The sequence below is a fragment of the Cebus imitator genome, unplaced genomic scaffold (assembly GCF_001604975.1).
Source record: "Cebus imitator isolate Cc_AM_T3 unplaced genomic scaffold, Cebus_imitator-1.0 Scaffold556, whole genome shotgun sequence".
Classification (NCBI taxonomy): Eukaryota; Metazoa; Chordata; class Mammalia; order Primates; family Cebidae; genus Cebus; species Cebus imitator.
The window spans coordinates 819,972-842,492 of record NW_016107871.1 but is presented as its reverse complement, the minus strand read 5'-3'; the positions used below and the strand labels follow the sequence as shown (position 1 = coordinate 842,492).

At 36.9% G+C, this 22,521-nt stretch overlaps 1 protein-coding gene across 24 annotated transcripts in view; it reads right to left on the bottom strand.

Annotated features, from left to right (window-relative positions):
* MAGI1 (membrane associated guanylate kinase, WW and PDZ domain containing 1) overlaps positions 1-22,521 on the bottom strand; it is a 678,927-nt gene that overhangs the window by 86,048 nt on the left and 570,358 nt on the right. For 11 of the 24 annotated variants that reach the window (XM_037733929.1, XM_037733931.1, XM_037733932.1 and 8 more), the window contains 4 exons: positions 14,477-14,559; positions 9,504-9,542; positions 4,293-4,350; positions 1,337-1,491 (listed from right to left, as the gene is read on the bottom strand). In XM_037733929.1, coding sequence (XP_037589857.1) covers positions 1,337-1,491; positions 4,293-4,350; positions 9,504-9,542; positions 14,477-14,559 — 335 coding nt within the window. The remainder of the gene's footprint in view (positions 1-1,336; positions 1,492-4,292; positions 4,351-9,503; positions 9,543-14,476; positions 14,560-22,521) is intronic. The other 13 variants (XM_037733930.1, XM_037733938.1, XM_037733939.1 and 10 more) reach the window with 2 other exon arrangements.

Here is a 22,521-nt window from a genome sequence, read left to right as displayed (position 1 = left end):
AGAAAAGAGACTAAGGTAGAGAACATTTCAATGGGTGAATATACACAGACATACATACCTACTCTACCTAAATTGTATAGTCCAGGGCAGTGGTTGGCAAACTATGGCCCATGAGCCAAACTGGGGCCAGTTCCTGTTTGAATACAGCCTGTGAGCCAAGAATAACTTACATTTTCAAATGGTTGAAAAGTAATAAAAAGGAGAATACTTTGTGACATAGGAAAATTATATGAAGTTCAAATTACAGTGCCCATAAATAAAGTTTTATTGGAACACAGCTGCACCTATTCATTGACATATTATCTACAGTTGTTTGCATACTACAATGGCAGAGGTGAGTACTTCTAACAGAGATTGACTATATGAATCAACAAGCCTAAAATATTTATTAACTGGCCATTAACAGAAAAAGTTTGCCAACCAGTAGTATAAGGCTTATATTTATTATATTCAATATTATAGTAACAGAAGCATTACACTTCATATTCTATTTGATATTCACATATTAATATTAAGGAGTATTAAGCCTATTATTTTAAAAGATCACAATGAAAAACTGGGAAAAGTCAGAGTATCTAGTAATCAATGAGTGGCTAAAGTAGGGGCATTCATAAAATGGAATATTATATCACCAGCATAAAGTATAAGCTAAATCTATATTAGCTAACTTTGAAATATGCGCAAGAAATAAAAAGTGAGAAAACAGGTCTCAAAGACATACTATATACGTATAAATTATAATCAAATTTTTGTTAAAATATGCATACATGTATATTCCTAGAAAATTTCTGCACAGGGCTTATCTCCGATAATGGGAAGGTGGCAAGCAGGGGAAAATTTAATGTTCTATACTTCTGAACTGCCCATATTTTTACAGTGAGCATGAATTAGTCTGTAATTTTTAAAAGGCACCCAAAACTACCAGCTTTATATGGTTCTTTACATGTAATGTTCCTAAAATTAAAAGTTAGTTTCATGCCCAGTAACTCCACTTAAAGTAAAAATGCTAAAAGTGGTTTGGATTTAGATACCAGCTGCAATGCAAACACTGCGGGGGCAAGAGATTTCCTTCCCCCTCAGAAAGTTTTCTGATCTAACCATGCTCCTTTCTAAATTAAAGTGGAGATCTGGATGCCTCTGAATTAGAATCTCCACTTTAGCTGTCCAGAGGAATACAGAGATGGGGTTCTCTTCCTACCCTCAGGACATCGACTCCTCAGTGTGGCAAGAGACGACCCAATCATCGAGGCCAGTTTTGACCACATGGGGGTGTCAGTGCTCAGGTTTCGCCCCATGCTCTCCTGCTCAAGAAAAAGCCTAGAGGGAAGAGGCCAACCTTCCGTCTGCTGGGGCTGCTGCTGCTGCTGCTGTTGCTGCTGTTGCTGCTGCTGTTGCTGCTGCTGCTGCTGCTGTTGCTGCTGCTGCTCAAACTGCTTCTTCCGCTTGGCTTCTAGAACTGGATTTTCATACTGTGTCTTCCTGTTGATGTGGCTGGGGAAGACAGCAAATAGTATTCAGCTTGGAAACACTTCATCCCACCAGCAAAATGCCAATTTGACCAAGTCCCTGGATTCAAACTAAGCAGAGCAGGTGGTCTGAAATGCTAACCCTCATGTGTTAAAATGCCCAGTTAGAAAGAGGAAATAAAAATGAGAGGTTTCCATTACTGACTGCTTATATGCACTAAGCACTGGGCCACAAGTTTTACATGCATTTTATTTAAAACTCCTCAGTAAATGCCAGGAGGTAAGTCCTATTTTTATTCATATCTTATAAATAAGGAAAGTAAGTTTCTGGGCAGTTAAATGATTCACCAAGCATAATATAGCTAGTAGGCAGTAAACAGGCATGCAAGCTCAGGGTTGTTTGCTTTCAGATCCCAGAATTTTAACCACTGACCCCTTCAAATGTCCAAGATACCACCTGACAGGGGAAGCTGCTTTAATTCAACAAGAATTAGATTAAGGAATTATTGAGAAATAAGATTAAAGTGGCTGTGTGACATTCTCTGTAACATACAATGCCAGAACTGCTGTGTAGCTGTCTAAAGCAGGGTTCACAGAAGCATAAACAGTCATCCAAACAATGAAGTTAAACAAAGAACTCTACTCACATCTGTTAACTATTTTGATCACTAAACATGGAGGCACAAATAAAAGTACAAGCCTTAGGCAGAGAGACTCCAAATACAGTTAACCTAAGTAGATGTGATGTGTTCAAAATGACAAAGATCCAAACACTTAGATGTCTACAAAAATAATTAGGCCGTGTATGACAAATTGAAAAATACACACACCTGTACATATGCATACATATACAAATTTGTTTTTTGCTATGGCCTTATTTAGTGTATGTACATGTATGTGTGTATACATGTATGTGTGTATACATATGTATACATATGTACATGTGTGTATACACACACAACACAAACATAATACAAGCATATACATATATCTTTCTTTATTTCTTTGTTTTTTGAGACACAGTCTCTCTCCATCACCCAGGCTGGAGTGCAAAGGCACCACCTTGGCTCACTGCAACCTTCATCTCCTGGGTTCAAACGATTCTCCTGCCTCAGCCCCCCGAGTAGCTGGGATTACAGGCATGTGCCACCATACCTGGCTAATTTATTTATTTTCAGTAGAGACAGGGTTTCACCATGCAGGCCAGGCTGGTCTCAAACTCCTGACCTCAAGTGATCCACCTGCCTTGGCCTCCCAAAATGCTGGGATCATAGGAGTGAGCCACCACGCCCAGCCTTATTTTACTTAACTCAAAATAACAGTTTATTAGATGTTTGGGAGCATACTACTGTGATTATTTAGTACTCCAAGTTTTATAAAAAGCGAGGCCTTGCTTTTTTTAAGCAGGCTTATCAAACAGAATGGATAGATTGATTGCTCTTAATTTTTATTAAAGGCCTACATGTTTATTTCCTAATTCTTGTAGCAATTTCATTCTAAGAAATAGTCTACCAATAACAGGCACATGAATCTGAAAAGACACACAGAGAACTGTATGGTAAGATAACAACTTGCCCCTCAAACTAGTGTCTTCACCCACCAAAGCTTTTGTCATCTGTTTCTGCTCTCTCCTAATGCATAAAATAGTTGAGGGGGACAATTCAAAATGAGCTTCAAATAGCAAAAACCCCATACCACATCTGTGAGAAAGATGATTTTTGGGGCACACAAAAGAAATTAATTATCAGAGGGTCAGAGAAACAGCCAACTTTGCCTCTCTGATGCCCCTTATTGCCAATCCCTCTTTTTAGGCAAAGTGGAGGTAAAAGTTAGTATTGGCCAAGGATACTTGCTATATTGAACCCATGATTTTTACAATAAGATGCTGGACATTTATTTTGTGGCCTGGTACTCTTTGCATCTTATGTTCACATCACTGGAGTATTATACAAATGACTTTTCATCACCAGCAGAATAAGGAAAAGAAAATATAACAGTTACATCTTCAGTGTGGCTGGTAGGATTATATTTCTACATTTATATGGCATTTGCTTCTTTCGAAGGAACTTTTAGTAGTTACCTCTCATCTTTCTAAGAGGAAACTATATAATATAAAGCTTTATTTTTTCCAATGTCCTAACCTCTAGCTTTCTTTTAGTATCATCCTATTAATCAATAGTTCCGATCAAAGGAAAAAGTGGGAGCCCAATGCTAGAATAAGGCACACAACAAAAAAGTCACAAGGTTTTTAGACTTTTAAAAATGGGAAACAAGAGCCTCAGGCAAGAGAGAAATAAACACACATAGTCTGCAGCTTAGGCTAGTTTTCCATTTCCTTCTCAATCCTGGCAACATTTCATAAATTATTAAGATTTGCCTGAACCTTTTAGAATGTATGAATGAATAAAGAAGTAACTGCTAAGGAGTTCAGATCTGGGCAGAGCAAAAAGTAGACAAATCAGATACTACTTGTGAAGACAAATAATCCCTCTTCATATGGTCTACTGAATCCTTGCTTTTCTCATTCATTCATTCAACTAATACTCATTAAGTACCTGCCATATGCCAGGACCATGTTGAGCCTTTGTGATGCAGTGGTAAACAAAAGCCATGAATCCTGCCCATGTTAATTTAATAATATGATTTGCTATTTTCAGATTTACTGAATATTTTCCTATTCATTAAAATATGCATACATATTTTCATCATAAAATTAATATTGTTATTTGGTTTGTACCTTATAATAATGGTAAGCTGTTCTTAACACAAATGTACATAATTATAGAGAGGTATAAACTCACGTGTGGATTGTGAATGGGCACTTACTCTACATAGTAGATACCATAGACAGGGTCTTCGATCTTTTCCCAACCAGCAGGCAGTTCTGAAAAACAGAAGAACATTTAGAGCAAGAAGAGCATATTCTTGAAGAGCCTGGGTATCTTCAACAATTGAGTTAGGCAAAAAGAGAAAGACTCATAAGAATGCCTTAAATCCAATTAAAACTGTATATCCTAACAACAGAAAAAGTATATTATTTTATCAGTGTATTTTTCTATATGAAGAGCATTTTTTTATCTATTGGTATTTTATGCAAGACAATAAAACTTAATAAAATGCAGTCCCAGATGCCTTTATTCTAAATCACTATTAAATTAGATTTTAATGAAAATATAGGTTAAACTTGCTTTGAATGCCTAGCTCCTATAGTAAATGTTTATGGTTTTCTCATTTTGTTTCTAGGTCATCTTATTACACAAGGAAAACTGGATGAAAATTAATGTTTCTTTTCATTTCCAATACAACAGTGCTGCTTTGCTCTCCTTGAAATAAAATAAAATCCGCATCTTATTTTCTTCTTATTCCAAACAAAAATGGAGTTGCATTTTTGAACTGCACACATCTATCACTCAATTGCTATCTTTGGGCTGGCCCATCTTTCCCAGCACTTACCTACGAAAGCAGTAACGGAGCTCCTGATGGCTGAGAGCTCACTATCTAAGGTAGACAATTTTTTTCCTTTAAATGTGGTGGTAAAGTGGCACTGGGAGATGTATGTGCCTTTCTGAAAATTCAGTGATGCTCTACAGAACTTCCTAAGGTTTCATATCAAAGGCCAAAACTCTATTAAGAGGTAATAGTTCTGATTGAACAAGAATCTGATGTGGAAAGGCCCACTGCACCATGTTATTTTACTTGGTGCAAGAAGCAACTAGACTGTGGGGGGTTTTTTGTCATTAAACAATCCTTTCAGGCAGAGCAACAATTATCCAACTTAATTTTAAAACTAACCTGATATATGTAGTCAAGGCAAACTTATGTAATACCACACTCTAAAGTGAATAATTAGTCCTAGAAGTGCTATTAAGACCAACTTGGATAGAATACTACAAACTTGAAATATTTGAAATAGATTTTTGTTTAATTGAAGGAATCATGTGGTCTCTAATTTAAATAATGATCATGTCATCAGGGCAGAAGGCTTACATATGCCACACACAGTTCCAGACTGAGGTGGAGGCACGCATATGCACATAAACACATACAGACTAATTACTCAAAGTTTATGTTGTGTTCAGATTTGGCTGTACATCAAGAGACATTAATTTCATGGTTTTTGCTCCACATGTTACTTGTTTGCAAACAAAGAGACAGGTTTCCCCCCCTTTCTTCTAAATTAAAAAGAAAAAAACATTTAGCAGGTTTTAAAGAAGTCTTTGACTTGTAAGAGACATAAGCTGCTAAAATGCAAGACAGGTCTAATTTGCAGATGTTGCTATAACTTGGCATTTTTATAAACCGAGTCTTGTGGACCGATGCAAATTAAATGCCTGGGAAATGCTTTCCCCTTACAAAGCTGGAAATTACCATTTAAATGAAAATGAACCAGGAAAATATTTCCAAAGAGTTGAGAACTCAAAGATTAAAAAAATGCAAAGTGTTGCACAGTCATACATTTTGTATAGAGCAGAATGGTGGGTGGATGTGAGGGGATCACATTCTGTTTTACAGAAATAACATCTCTTTTCAAACTCTGCAACCTGAAATATGTGGCCTGATTATCTTTAGATAAAACGGGAAATATTAAGCATTCAAGTTACTCAATTATTAATTTGACAAACATTTGTTGAATGCCTACTGTTTGCCTCAGGGTGTGCAGGCACCAGGGACACAAAGATAAATGCAAACACATCATCTAAGCAGAAAATTCAGCCTCCTGGTATGTGCTTTGACGGAGGTCTGAGGAGAGTACTAGAAAAGAAGGTACCTGTGACTTCTTTCCTGGTTCCTGGTCAACAACTTAATAATCTAGAGTTGAAAAAATGGGGCCAGTCAACTGGCATCTCTGGACATTTGTCAGTTTAAACACATCTTTTGGAACAGATGAGCAAACTTCAGAAATTGAAAAGACAGTTTCTTACTTCCAAGGTGGTGATTAACTTAATCATAGAAATTAGTTTCCTAATGCTTAAAATAGAAATGGGTCATTCATTTTAAATAGGAAGATGTTTGTCCCAGAAGTTGCCATTTCGTTCTAAAAAACTGAAGAAGGCATAAAATATTTAATTCCAGAAAATAATGACATTATAATTTTTTAAGCAAATACTCTAAAGACTTAAAAAAAGCCATCTCCTATGACTAATGACAGTCAGAGCAAATTAGACTGCACAACCTACCACATTGATTTGAGGTGGCTGAGACCCTTTTGGCATTGCCCAGATTTAAGACTGACCCTTAGTTCTTTCATTTATCTCTACTACTCTCTGTGGCCTTGGGCTACTCACTTAATATCTCTGAACCACATCTTTCTTATGGGTTTGCCTCAAAAGTCAATGGTGGATTAAATGAGGATACTTCTAAACACTTAGCATGGTTCCTGGCACATAGAAAGTGCCCAAGAAATGGCAGCTGTTCCAGGAAAGCACAAAAGGCGTAAGACAGATATCTGTGGCCTGTGTACTTGCTACTCCTGCCTCTGAAAACCTCATGCTGCACTATTTTGTCTCCACAGAGCAAATACTGAGCACTTAAAGTTTCTAAGTTCTTTTCAAAAGAGATTTGTCTGTGTATAGATTGAAAATCATGTTCAAAATCAGAGATACATTTCAAAACTGTGACTTAGTTTTGGTTGGGAGAAGCGTTTATTTTCTTGGCTCTATCTCCCGTAGTTGGTTTCACCACACGAATACCCTATAATTCCAAAAGCAGGTTCTGCAGGTGCTTTTTAATTCTGGGGAGATGTCTGAAGAGGACGTGATAAATTCTGCGAACCAAAGTACATAATGGATCAACTGACCCAGTTCAAACAACAGAGTTCAGAAATGACAACTCTATAATCAAATGATCTGTGTCCAACACCAAAGCCAACTGCCCACGCCTCCCAGAGGCAGATTACAAAAAGGGTTTCCTTATCACATCTGGAACTTCATTGTTCGCTGAAAACCTGACAGTTGCTATTGTTTGAAATTAGGACCCTCTTATTAAGAAAATGAGCAGTGAGCTTGTCAACAGAATCTGGAGTGAATGCAATAGAAAACAGTGTGTGTGCACGTGTGCTACTCTTTACAAAGTGAATATGTGCAGACAAAAATCAAGGCTTTATCCCTACCCTACCTACAAGAACACATTTGGGCCATTTCTATAGTATAGAACACATTCCTCCCTTATGCTGTGTTAATGGAAAATAGTACCATAAGGAAGTATTGAAAAGTCCAAGAAGAGGGAATTAGGTAATAAATAGCAAAACTGCAAATAGCCAATAGCATGTGCTGATCACAGGAACAAATACTAAAACATGCTCTCATTAAGTCACCTCATAAGCACCATGGGAGCTCCTTTTTTGGCCCCTCTTTATGGATAAGGAAAAGGAAGCTAAAAGAAAGTGAATAGGTTGTTTAAGGTTGCATAGCCAGTAAATCGGGGAGCCAGGCAGCTTGATCTGAACCCAGAGAAAGCCAAGGGAACTAATGTTTAGAGTCTTTAACAGCATAAGAAAGTTCCACGATATCACAGTTACATGTGGGTAAAATGCAGAAACTTCGTTCCTGGAAAATTTCAAATTCAAATTTCCAGAGAAGCAAATAAGGTTGTGCTCCTGTACACAGCTGTGCTATCTCCACTGGCTGCCAGCCGACAGCAGAATGATCTCTCGCAATGGTAGCAAGAGTGGTTGAAATTGGCTGAACAAATGATTAAGACATTCATTTTGTGTCTGGAAAACCTAGTTCTGTCTCTTTCAATTATTTTATCTAATATCATTGTATTGACAAATTCTTTTTTCAATCAAATTAGTTTCAAATTATTCTATTACTCAGGGTGAACCTCAAGTCGTTCCTCTCACAATGACCACAAAGACAACTTATTAAACATCTTTAAAAACAGATCACAGTTATCGACCATTGTCATATGTATCAATTACAACAGGGTATGTTACAAACATTAAGAAAAACAGAGCTTGGATCTATTCTATCATAATTCTAGCCAACCATGACTGATTATCTATGTAACGAAAATAAAGAAAACCAAATGAAAGCAATGTATTAAAAAGATTTATATTTTCAGGTTTTGAGGCAATCTCAAAAATGCCAGGCAGATTCAGTAGTATTAGTACAGTTCCACTCATATTGATGTTAAACAATCTTCTACTTAAACAATCTTCAGTTGCTAAAGAATCTTCCATCAGTCAAGGCTTTCATCTGCAATTTAGCTGAAATTTATACTTTCCTATCTATCCATCAGCAAATGTATCAGATGGAATGCAAACTAATTTTAATATTGTTCAAGATTGAATATAAAGCACTGAACTTAATAGGGAACATAATTCAATATATTCCAACAACAAAGAAACAAGAATTTGGCATCATCGCTAATATAAATTATTCCTAAAGAACAATAGCTAGAGTAGTGAAGACTTGATTTACACTGACACAACTCTAAGAAAAACAGTACACATAGATGCTGCATCATTATATAAACAACCACTCACTATAATGGCAAGGTCAACCACATGTGGTCTGTGACGTAATAACAACATGATCTTAAGACTTAACTATTCAATTCCTCAGTGACCTTCTTTTATTGCAAGTGCTCCTATAATGCTCCTTAAATTAGTCTCATGGATTTTTGTTTGTTCTGCTTGGCATTTTTGTATTACTCAAATAACCATCCACACTAAACCAATAAAGAAATAAGACTGAGACAGGTTACATGAAAGTTCAAGGAACACAGCGAGCATCTCTTTAGTTCTTTCCCAATCCTCAATTTACAAGACTACCTATCGCCAATTTGCTAACTCTCATTCTAGTCTCAGTTCACTCAGACATTTTCTTTGTAAACATAATGTATTACAACTCTGCGTGATGCCTGCAGTCAGACATGGAGGTTGTAAGACTGACCTTTCCTGGACAAGCTAGAAAGAAAATCATAATTGGAGGAGTGCAAACTAAAGAAACAGGGATTAAGCAATTCACTGGGGAAAAACCATGCAGGCCATGTCATGCACGTGTCATGCAGCAGCAGCAGGCAGGGAAGGTTTACCTAGTTCACTGTCCAGCTCCTCGGTGTGTACCCCTTCTTCTCCAAAGGAATAGCAGGGATGAGGCAGAAAAGAGAGAAAGCAAAATTCAGACACCAGCACCAAGAAAGGAAATCTCAGGAAAACAGCAGCAAACACATCACTCTTTTTTGTCCTTACCTGCATTGTGGCTTATTTCATTGGCTTGGCTAGTGAACTTGCAACCTCAGTGTAAATTACAAAACGGCAAGAGCTGATATTGGCAAAATAATTATATGGCTCATTTCCTAGCATGTCAAAATAGGATTTGATTGGTTGTAAAAGATGACAAATACCTTTGCGGTTTCAATGTTCTTAAGTGGGAAGTCATTTATTACAGACCTTATTGAGAGTAAACAAAGCTGTCAGACCTTTCAATATCAGTTCTTTTAATCCTTCAATAATCCTCTAATCAGTAAGGCAATTATACTCACAATTATAGCATTATTTAACTTACAACTAACAGTGCTGCTTGAAAAATGGAAGGTGAGGTCAAATTGAGAATGCAGACTGTATAATGAGCTAAGTTTGATGTCTTTCAAAAAGGAGCTAGAAAGATGAATTACGTCAAGATGAAATATATCAAGGAAGCAAGTCTTGAAAGCTTCCCTGAAGGAGTGTTGGGAAAAAGTGTTTTACTGGTTTTGTGAACACACACACACACACAAGCACACACGTACACGCGCTCTAAGTCAAGCAGCTCATAAATATTAGAATTAAAATGTCCTCAAAAATTTCAGTGAGCAAAACAAGTCAAAATCCTTTCCATTCTTGACCTCCTCTTGCTGTCAGTAAAAGATTTTAATATTACTGAGAAGAAAACACAGGAGAGCACACAAAAATCATTTCATACATAATATTTCCCCAGCTACAGGGCAAGTGGTTCCTGTAAGCTTCACAAACACAGGGATGAAGTCTGTTTTCACCACCACCATAGGCTCAGTGCCCAGTGTAGCTTTCTGCACATGTTATGTACTAAATATTTCTTGATGAATGAATGAGTGAACCAATCCATGAATGAATGACCTAAATAACCAACATGGGCCTAGACACCTTGTAAACTCTTGATTTAAAAATGATCCCACTGCCAACAGTAAGTTTTGATTGGCACCTTTTCTTAAAAGGAGAATTTGATTTATACAAAGTCATCTGTGAAAATGCCCATTTGGATATTATCTAATGTCTTTGGGAGCATTTGTTCACTTCTTCAGTAGTTACTTATCAAGACCTATGATGTACCACTGTGCTAAGTGACAGACATGTCAAAATGAACACAATCAGGGTCCAGGTGCAGTGGCTCACACCTCTAATTCCAGCCCTTTGGGAGGCCAAAGTAGGTGGATCACCTGAGGTCAGGAGTTCCAGACCAGCCTGGCCAACATGGTGAAACCTCAACTCTACTAAAAATACAAAAATATTAGTCAGGCGTGGTGGCACTTGCCTGTGATCACAGCTACTTGAGAGGCTGAGGCAGGAGAATCACTTGAATGGGGAGGCAGAGGTGCCAGTGAGCCGAGATAGTGCCACTGCATTCCAGCCTGCATAACACAGGAGAGACTCCAGCTCAAACGCACACGCACGTGCGCGTGCGCGCGCACGCACACACACACACACACACACACACACACACACACACACACATCTCTAGTTTTCCAGAACAGGGGACAAATCCAAAGCTCACACAAATAAAATGAAAAATAAAACCATGATAAGTTCTCAATAGAGTAAGCTACATGAGTGACCTAATCATATCTTTGGGGGCAAAATGAAGGAAAAATTCCCTGAAGTACAACCTGAAGGATGTGCAAAGTTTAATGTCTGTTATATCATTGACACATTTGAAATACCTAGGATGCACCTGACATATAGAAAGTATTCAATAACTATTGTGAAATATAAGAGTATCCTAAGAGAGAAATATGCACATTTAACTGACATGAGGCAGGAACTCAATGAGGACTAGTAGGGATGAAGAGCAGAAAGCAGAGAAATAGTGTGAGAAAATTTAGAGAGGCTGACCACACAGGGCTCAGAGAAGCAAGCTATGGACCTGGCATTTCCTAAGCAGACCCTGTGGAGGTTGTCAGCGATAACATAATCATATTTACATTTTAAAAGACTGCTCCCAGTGTAACATAAAAAGGAGAGTGAAAAGAATCTGTATGGGAGATGAGCATGACCCCAGATGAAAATGGTAGATGTGGTGAAAAAAATAATGAATGGATCCCAGGGATATTTAGGATGCCAAGTGAATTCAGCTGGTTCACAAGTTAGAAATAGGTGTGAAGAAAAGTGACAGATCAAGGGGGAATTTTGAGTATGCATAAATTTACCACGAATGGAGACAGGAAACATTTAGAGAGGACCAGATTTGGGGGGAAAGATCATAAGTTTGGTTTTAATATGACTGAGTCTGAAGTCTCTGAGAAAACCAGCTGACATTATCAATTAAGTGGATTAAAATATTGGCCTGGAGTTCAAAGGCAAGGTTGAGGACTGCTAACTGAATCGGACACAGCAATGACAGAAGGAGTCATTCACTAACAGAGAACAGAAACAAATACAGGGACAATATTTGCAAACAATATGTTTTTCTGCTTTGTGTTATAATATAAACACAATAACAAGGCAGCTTTGCGTTAACTGGCAACAGAAAATACAAACTGATACTTATAATCTGATTATGTGTTTATACTGTTTGTGTGTACAGGCACACAGATATACATAGAATTTCTACCAGAAATAAAATACGTGAATTCTAATATTAAAGAGATAATTACTAAACTAACTGCATTTGATATGAATACATTCTTCTTCCAAAGGAAATAACATTAACACAAAAGAATTTTAAGAATTAAAAATTACCAGATTTGGTAACAAAATGTTAATTCCACTCAATATTTTTACTCTACATAGAGTTTTTCTCAGTAAAAACTATTGCAGTATTCTATGATTTATAAAATTGTATCAACAGGCATTTTTATACATTCCCAGAATAATTACAAAAAGGATATTGACATTGAAAACCCTATGGTAATAAGTGCCTAAATTGCTTTCAAAATCATAGGGCAACAAATAATGAATAAATCATTGTTCCACGAAGTTTTAGGGTTGAATGTGTTTTACGTTCTGATCTTTGAAAATTAGTTATTTATGTGCAGGTTGAGTAGTCCTTATCCAAAATGGTCAGAATCAAAAGGGTTTCAAATTTTTCATATTTTCAGATTTGGAGATACTTGTGTAATATACTTACTGGCTCATCATTCCTAATTCAAAAACACAAGCTCCAAAATGCTCCAGTGAGAATTTCCTTTGAGCATCATGGCAATACTCAAAAAGTTTTGGATTTTGGAGCATGTTGTTGTTTTGCTCATTTCTTTTAAGACAGGGTCTCTCTCTGTTACCCAGGCTGGAGCGTAGTAGCACAATCATAGTTCTCTGCAACCTCGACCTCTTGGGCTCAGATGATCCTTTTGCCTCAGCCTCCCAAGTAGCTAGGACCACAGGTACATGCCAACACGCCCAGCTAATTTTTATTTTATTATTTGTAGACTCAAGGTCACACCATGTTGCCCAGGCTGGTCTCGAACTACTGGGCTCAAGTGATCCTCCCGCCTCAGCATCCCAAAGTTCTGGGATTACAGGTGTGAGCCACACTGTGTCTGGCCAATTTTGGAGCATTATGGACTCGAATTTTGGGATCAGGGATACTCAACAAGTATCATATGTTCAACAGAATACTGAAATAATCAGCACAGTCCATTCTCTCACAAGCATGCAAAATACCAGGGCTGACTGAACCTGTTCCATTCCTTCTTCAGGAATTAAACAAAGCAACCAAAATAAAACAAGATTACTGGTCATGTCTTCTAAGTTAGAAGGGCTTGTATTTCCATTGGAAATAACTCAGATAAATACCGACACAATATTCTATGTCATTTAATGTAATCTGCAAACCATGTATAATAGCAGGATCATGAAGTAGAAGGTTTTGACAGTATTAGACTTTTAAACACTGCCTTGCATTTTCAAAAAATCTTCAAGCTTACATACACAACAATTCTTCACTATAGGACAAATTACTAAGTTCTGTTATCTTACAGTAAAATACTTATTTAATAATTATACTATCAATTCACACGCCAGAACTGAATAATGAGTAGCAAAGCAAAGCAAACCATTTCCCTTTTCATTCTTCTACATCAAAAAGTAATTTTGGTAGAACTTGGTATAGATGTCTGTGTAATGAAAAAGGGATACACTAGCTCTGTTTTACTTTATCTTTTTCATTTTGGAACAGTAATTACAAAACCTAAAACCTTGAAATGAACTTTTTCAACAAAAGCTCTTACAGCCAGTTAGTTCATTTCCAAGATTAATAGGGAGAGTGGTGCTCTATGCAACACTTCAAATTCTGTCTCAAAAGAATACACTTATATATTGTGGGTATACTGTAAGTGACACAGAGATTCTCAAACATGTCTAGATCTGTTTCCCCTACCTCCAAGTCTAGGGAAGTAATAGAGTTATGAAATATGTAGAGTTCAAGAAAAACTCCCAACCTTTCCCCCCTAAGACTTTTATAAGATAGGGTTAAGGTTGAGAATGTGTGAGTAACCAGAGCATCTTTGGTTTCTGTATTCCTAGGGAATTTCTAAAATGTTCTCTAACTTCCTGAAGACAGAGGATGTATCTTCATTTGAATAGTTTCTGACTGTTCTGCTTCTAATGGAGATATTAGTATGCATCTGTCTTTACAGTATGTGTAAGCAAATTGCTCTCTTGAAACAATTCTGACTTTCCTCCTGCTTTTGTAAATGAAAGTCCATTTAGCAGAAATTGGATTACCTTTTGAAAACTCAATCTAAGACCCGACTGACCTGTCTACGACTCTAAAATTTGCACATGTGAACACTGCCCCCCATTCACTTAACCCAAGACCTGTCTGGCCCCTTACCATCATCTTCACACTCTTCCAGAGGCTTCTGCTGCTTGTTCAGGCACCGAGGGTCTAACCAAGAAGTTGTTTTCGTGTTATGGCTACAATCCAGAAACAAAAATAAGAAATTTGTTTTAAAAAAAAAAAAAAGCAAGGAGCCCAAAGACAGAGCTACACACTCTTGAGTATTTCTTCCTTAACCACAGCAAAGATACTTTCCAACAGCAAATCCAAAGCAAAAGAAAGCCTGAGTTTAGATTATAAATGGCTTGGGGAAGGTCTTGGGTAGGCTTTTTACTTACCTAATATGTGATTATTCAATTACTCAAAGCTTAAAAAGTAACAACAGTTTTATCTTTGAAATACAAGTTACAAATGATACCCCTTGCCTATACCATCTACCCTTGTCTAGGTTATTTTAGTCTTTGCATTTGCCACAGGGAAAACTTCAATTTATTTTAAATTTGTCTCTGATTTGAATCTTGGATGGTGAAACTCACAAAGAGGGCTGCTATTTCACTCATCATATTACACAAGAATTCTCATGACAGCATGAAACTACCTTAACTCACATAAATGACTCAAAACTACTAATACACATCATTAAATCATGGTGTCCTAAATTATGCTATGGACATAAAGAAGGCAGCCCCAAATTACCTGTCATAAATAGAATCTGGGCTCTGTTTTATTTTATTTTTTTCATTTTGGAGAATTAGAAAACCCAAAGCCTTGAAACGGAGAGGCTAAACATGTCACTCAACTGCCTTCTAAGGAGTATATTTCAATTCTAGATGAAGTATTTCAACAGATGGTGACTGGGGCTCTGCAGATCTGATTGTGTAGAGACACATTCCCAAAGATATCACCATTCAATCATGTTAGAAATGTCACCAGAATGGCTGTAAGCATTCAGCCTTTGTGCTTCCCAAAGCAATGGCTAGGACAAAGTTCTGCTTGAACCCCCGGGACACCATGCAGCTAAGTGGGTGGGGCAAACAACTCCAGCCCAGTAGTTCTGGCTAAAAACTAGCATGAAAGCAAGAAATTTTTTTTAAAATTAAGTTTAGACAGTAACTTAAAACTTTTTTTGAACTCTGACATTTCAGTTGTAAATTTGGGAGTTGGCAGGGCAGAGGGGTTGCCAAAGGTCTTTACTATTGATTCTAATCTTATTAATTGTTAAAAAAAAATATGGCTTAAGAGAAAAACAGAATGTGCAAATGTATACACGTCTTGGCAACTGTGTTAAAAGAAAAATAGCAAAAGGTAATATAGCAACCACCACCATCACCACCACCAATGCTACTTATGTGAACACATATGACTGCCAGAATCTGTTCTTTTACATGTTAAAATTTATTTAATACTTACAATAACACTATGAGAGTAGTATTATTAGCATTAAAATTATTGCTCCCTGTATTAAAAATGAGAAAACTGATAATAGAAAGGTTAAGCAATTTGCCTAAGGACACTCTGCTGAGACATCACAGAACTGGGAACTAAACCCAGAGAGTTTTGCACTAAAAGCCATAGTCTGCACTATTCCTACACAGTAAGATAGTAACAATGATCATTGCTGGGGAGGAGATGATGCATGATTAAGAAAAAAACTGTGTTTTTATTACGGTTTTTCATTCAGCATAATTTTCATCAAGATTGTTATATATATCAATAACGTAGATTCACATGTAGTTAAAAGAACAGAGAGATTTCATGTACCCTTTACCTATATCTTATCAATGATAACATCCTGCAAAACTATAGTACACCATGATAACTTGATACAGTCAAGATACAAACATTTTCATTAGCACAAGGGTCCCTCAGGTTGCCCTGGTATAGTCATACCTGCTTCCCTTCCAACCATTCCCCCCAACACTTTTCTTAATCCCTGATAACTATGAATCTATCCTCTATTTCTGTAATTTTGTCATTTCAAGAAGGTTATATAGGGCTGGGCGCAGTGCTGCTTGTAACCCCAGCACTTTGTTCGGAAGGCCCTGGCAGGCGGATCACTTGAGCTCAGGAGTTTGAGACCAGCCTGGGCAATGTGGTAAAATGCCACCTCTCCAAAAAATACAAAGAAAATTAGCCAGGTATGGTGGTGGGCTAGCCAGGTGTGGTGGTGTGCGCCTGTGATCCAAGCTACTCAAGAGGCTGAGGTAGGAGGATCACCTGAGCCCAGGAGACAGAAGTTGCAGTGAGTAGAGAATGTGCCATTGCACTGTAGGCTGGATGACAGAGTGACACCCTGTCTCAAAATAAAAATAATTTTTAAAAGAATGTTATATAAATGGAATCACTGTATGTGATACTTTATGACTGACTTTTTGACTCAGCATAATTCTCATCAAGATTGTTATATACATCAATAATCAATTCTTTCTGTTGCTGAGTAGTATTCCATGGAAAGAATGTATCACAGCCTGTCTAACCACTCAAAGACATCTGGATCATTTCTAGTTTTTGGCTAGTTGGACAGATTTGCTATAAACGTTCATGTACATGCTTTTGTGTGAATTGTTCACTTCTCTGTGTACCACTGCTGGATGGTATGAGCTGCATGTTTAGTTTCTTAGGAACCATTTTCTAGAATGCCAGACAATCCCACCAGCAATGGATAAGAGATCCAGTTTCACTTAAATTTTACCATCACTTAGTGTTGTCATCATTTTTTACTTTGGCCATCTTAATAGGTGAATGACATCTCATTGTGGTTTTCATTTCAATTTCCCTAGAGCTAATGGGGCTGAACTTTTTTTAAACGTGCATATCTGCCATCTATATACCCTTTTCAGTGAAACATCTGTCCCTCTGTCCCTGTCTTGAGTTCACATTCTAACTGAATGGTTTGCATTTTTTTTTTATTCCGGAGTTTTGAGAGTCGTTTATATATTCTATATACCAGTCCTTTTTAAAATGCAGGGTCTGCAAATATTTTCTCTGTAGTTTGTTCTTTCATCCTCTATCAGGCTTTTTCGCAAAGAAAACAATTTTCATTTTGATGGTGTCGAATTTATCATTTTTTCTTTTTCAGGGATCTTGCTTTGATGTCTCTTTGCCTAGCTCTATATTTGGAAAATTTTCTGTTTTTTTGTTTCCCTAAAGGTTTTATTGCTTTATGTTTTCCATTTCAGTCTCTGATTTATTTGGGTTTAATTTTTTTGTATAAAGTGTGGGGTTCAGGTTGAGGTTAGGTTGCATACCGCTGGTTGTCCACTTGCTCCTCAACCATTTACTGAAAAGGCTAACTCCCCTCCATTGGACTGCTTTCAAATTGAATTGCTTTTGTCAAAAATCAGTTGGGCACACTTGTGGATCTATTTCTGGGTTCTATCTTCTGTCCCATTAAATTATGATTCTATTCCTCCACCAACACCACACAGTCTTTATTTTTTTGACTATATAATAAAGCCACAATAATGTAAATTAGCACATTTGATATCAAGCAGACTAATTGCTATGACTTCATTCTTCCTTTTCATAATTGTTTTAGTTATTCTATTTCCTTTGCCTTTCCATTTATATTTTAGAATAAACTTGTCTGTATCTAAAAAAAGACTGAGATTTTGACAGAAATTACATTAAACCTGTATATCCATTTGGGGAGGACTGACATCTCTATCAATTCTGAGTCTTCCTGTCTGTCCATGAATACAGTATGTCTCTCCATTTATAAGGAACTTCTTTGACCTCTTCCATTAGCATTTTAGATCCAATACATGTTTAGTTAGATTGACAACTGTGTTATTTTTTTGAGCAACTTTAAATTATATTTTATTTTTGATTTTAGTGTCCAAGTGCTCATTGATAGTATGTAGATATACACTTAATTTTTATTATTAAATTTTAAGTTTTTGTGGGTACATAGTAGGTGCATATATTTATGAGATGTAGAACATATGGATACAGGATACAATGTGTAATGATCCCATCAGGATAAATGGAGTGACCACTTCCCTCAAGCATTTATTCTTGGTGTCACAAACAATCCAATTATATTTATGTAGTTATTTTTAAATGTACAATGACATTATTATTGACTATAGTCACACTGCTAAGCTATTAAATACTAGATCTTACTTATTCATTCGTTCTATTTTTTTGTAGTCATTAACCATCTCCACTTCTGCCTTACTGCCACCCAAACACACTTCCCAGCCTCTGGTAACCAACATTCTATTCTGTCTCCATGAGTTCAACTGTTTTAATTTTTAGCTTCTACAAATAAGTGAGAATATGTGAAGCATGCCTTTATCTGCCTGGCTTATTTCACTTAACATAATGACCTCCAGTTCCATCCCTGTTGTTGTAAATGACTGGATCTCATTCTTTTTTATGGCAGAAGAGTAGTCCATTGGGTATATGGACTCCATTTTCTTTATCCATTTATCTGTTGATGGACACTTAGGTTGTTTCCAAATCATGACTATAGCGAATAGTGCAGCAATAAACATGAGAGTGCAGATATCTCTTCAACATACTGATTTCCTTTCTTTGGGGTATATACCTAGCAGTGGGTTGCTAGATCATGTGATAGCTCTATTTTCAGTTTTTGTTTGTTTGGGGGTTTTGTGTGTGTGGAGGAAAAAATGTTTTCCATGGTGGCTGTACTAATCTATATTTCCACCAACAGTGTAAGAGTGTTTCCTTTCCTCCATATCCTTACCAGCATTTGTTACTGCCGGTCTTTTGGATAAAACACGTTTTAAGTGGGGTAAGATGATATCTCATTGTAGTTTTGATTTGCATTTCTCTGATGATCAGTGATGTTGAGCACCTTTTCAAATATCTATCTGCTATCTGTAGGCTTCTTGTGAGAAATGTCTACTCAGATCTTTCTCCCATTTTTCAATCAGATTACTAGATTTTTCTATAGAGTTGTTTGGGCTCCCTATATATTCTTGTTATTAATCCCTGTTGGATGGACAGTTTGTAAATATTTTCCCCCGTGCTATGGGCTGTCTCCTGACTTGGTTTTCCTGTTCTGTGCAGAAGTTTAACTTGATGTGATCCCATTTGCCCATTTTGCTTTGGTTGCCTGTGGTTATAGGGTATTACTCAAGAAATCTTGCCCACTTCCATATCCTGGAGAGTTTACCCAATTTTTTCTTTTAGTAGTTTCATAGTTTGAGGTCTTAGATTTAGGCCTTAGATCCATTTTGATTTGAATTTTGTATATGGAGAGAGATAGGGCTAGTTTCATCTGTCTGCATATGGATATCCAGTCTTCCCAGTGCCATTTCTTGAAGAGACTGTCCTTTCCCCAATGTGTATTCTTGGCACCTTTGTCTAAAATGAGTTCCTGTAGATGTATGAATTTGTTTCCGGGTTTTCTACTCTGTTCCATCGGTCTGCGCCTGCTTTTATGCCAGTACTGTGCTATTTTGGTTGCTATAGCTCTGTAGTATAATTTGAAGTCAGGTAACGTGATCCCTCCAGTTTTATTCTTTTTACTCAGGATATATATTTTGCTATTCTGGGTCTTTTGCGGTTCCATACAAATTTTAGAATTTTTTTTTTTTATATATGTGTGAGGAATGTCTTTGTATATTGATAGGGATAACACTGAATGTGTAGACTGCTTTGGGTAGTATGGACATTTTAACAATATTGATTCTTCCAATCCATGAACATAGAATACAACTGCTATTTATATGCTTAACTTTTATTTTGCAACCTTGCCTGACTCAGTTACTATAAAATTTTCTTGGTACATTTCTCATGATTTTCTATATAGATAACCATGTAATCTGCAAATAGGAGTAGTTTCATTTCTTCCTTTCCAATCTGTACGGCATTTACTTCTTTATCTTGAATCATAACCCTGATTTGAACTTTCAGCATGATGTTGAATAAGGGTAGGAATAGCTCAGCACTTTGGGTGGCTGAGGAGGGTAGATTTATTGAGCCCAGGAGGTAAAGACCAGCCTGCAAAAAATAGAGAAACCCTGTCTATATAAAGACTACAAAAAATTAGCTGGGCATAGTGGCACGTACCTGTAGTCTCAGCTGCTCAGGAAGCTGAGGTGGGAGGATTGCCTGAGCTCAGAGTCAAGGCTGCAGTGAGCTGTGTTCACACCACTGTACTGCAGCCTGGACAACAGGAGTGAGATCTTGTCTCAAGAAAAAAAAAAAAAAAGAGTTGGGACAGCTGACATCCTTGGCTTGTTTTCAGACTTGCAGGGAAGGCATTTCATCTTTTCACCATTATGTATAATGCTGGCCATAGGTTTTTATGTAGATGCTCTTTATCAGTCAAAGAAATTTCCCTTTATTCTTATTTTTCTAAGAAATCTTAATGTGAAGAGAGTGCTGAATTTTTCAAATGCTTTTCTGCATCAATTAAAAACATTAATTCTTTAACCTGTTAACATAGTGGGTTACGTTGACTGATTTATTTGAATACTGAGCCAGCCTTGTATCCCTAGAAAAATTCCCACTTGGTCATGGGAAGAGTCTACATTGCTGATTACTGCTTAGTAATATTTTGGTAAAGATTTTTGCATCTATGCCTTTTTTGTACTCTGCTTAGTTTTGGTATCAAGGTAATATTAACTTCATAAAAATAACTGCAGTGTTATTCCTCTTATTTTCTGAAAGAGGTAATGTAGAAATAGTGTTACTCTTTCAATATTTCTTTTTCAGGAATTCTTAAAATTATAAATTCGTCCATTATTAACTTTTTTTTTTGAGATGACTGATTCCTGATTTAAGCCTGGAAATACAACTTGCATTACTTATTTCTTATTTCTTTTTTATTATAATTAAGTTCTGGGATACATGTGCAGAACACGTAGGTTTGTTACATAGGCATACACGTGCCATGGTGGTTTGCTGCACCCATCAACTCATCATCAACATTAGATAATTCTCCCTAATGCTATTTCTCCCCTAGCCTCCCACTCCCTGACAGGCCTTGATGTGTGATGTTCCCTTCCCTGGGTCCATGTGTTCTCATTGTTCAGTTCCCACTTATAAGTGAGAACATGCTGTGTTTTGTTTTCTGTTCCTGTGCTAGTTTGCTGAGAATGATGGTTTCCGGATTCATCCACATCCCTGCAAATGATATGAACTCATCCTTTTTATGCCTGAATAGTATTCCACGGTATACATATGCCACATTTTCTTTGTTCAGTCTATGACTGATGGGCATTTGGGTTGGTTCCAAGTCTTTGCTATTGTGAATGGTGCTGCAATAAACACACATGTGCATGTGTCTTTACAGTAGAATGATTTATACTCCTTTGGGTATATACCCAGTAATGGCATTGCTGGGTCAAATGGTATTTCTAGTTCTAGATAGTTGAGGAATCAACACACTGTCTTCAACAATGGTTGAACTGATTTACACTCCCACCAACAGTGTAAAAAGCTTTCCTATTTCTCCACATCCTCTCCAGCATCTTTGTTTCCTGACTTTTTAATGATTGCCTTTCTAACTGGCATAAGATGGTATCTCACTGTGGTTTTGATTTGCATTTCTCTAATGACCAGTGATAATCAGCTTTTTTCATATGTTTGTTAGCACATAAATGTCTTCTTTTGAGAAGTATCTGTTCCTATCCTTTGCCCACTTTTTGATGGGGTTGTTTTTTTCTTGCAAATTTGTTTAAGTGTTAAATTTTATCCAAGGTCTTTTCTGCATCTATTGAGATAATTATGTGGTTTTTGTCATTGGTTCTGTTATGTGATGGATTATGTGTATTGGTTTGTATATGTTGAAGCAGCCTTGCAGCCCAGGGATGAAGCCGACTTGATCGTGATGAATAAGTTTTTGCTGTGCTGCTGGATTCAGTTTCCCAGTATTTTACTGAGGGTTTTCACATCGATGTTCATCAGGGATATTGGCCTGAAATTTTTGGTTGTTGTTGTGTCTCTGCCAAGTTTTGGTATTAGGATGATTCTGGCCTCATAAAATGAGTTAAGGAGGAGTCCCTCTTTTTCTATTGCTTGGAATACTTTTAGAAGGAATGGTACCAGCTCCTCTTTGTACATCTGGTAAATTTGGCTGTGAATCCGTCTGGTCCTGGGTTTTGTTTTTTTTTTTTTTTTTT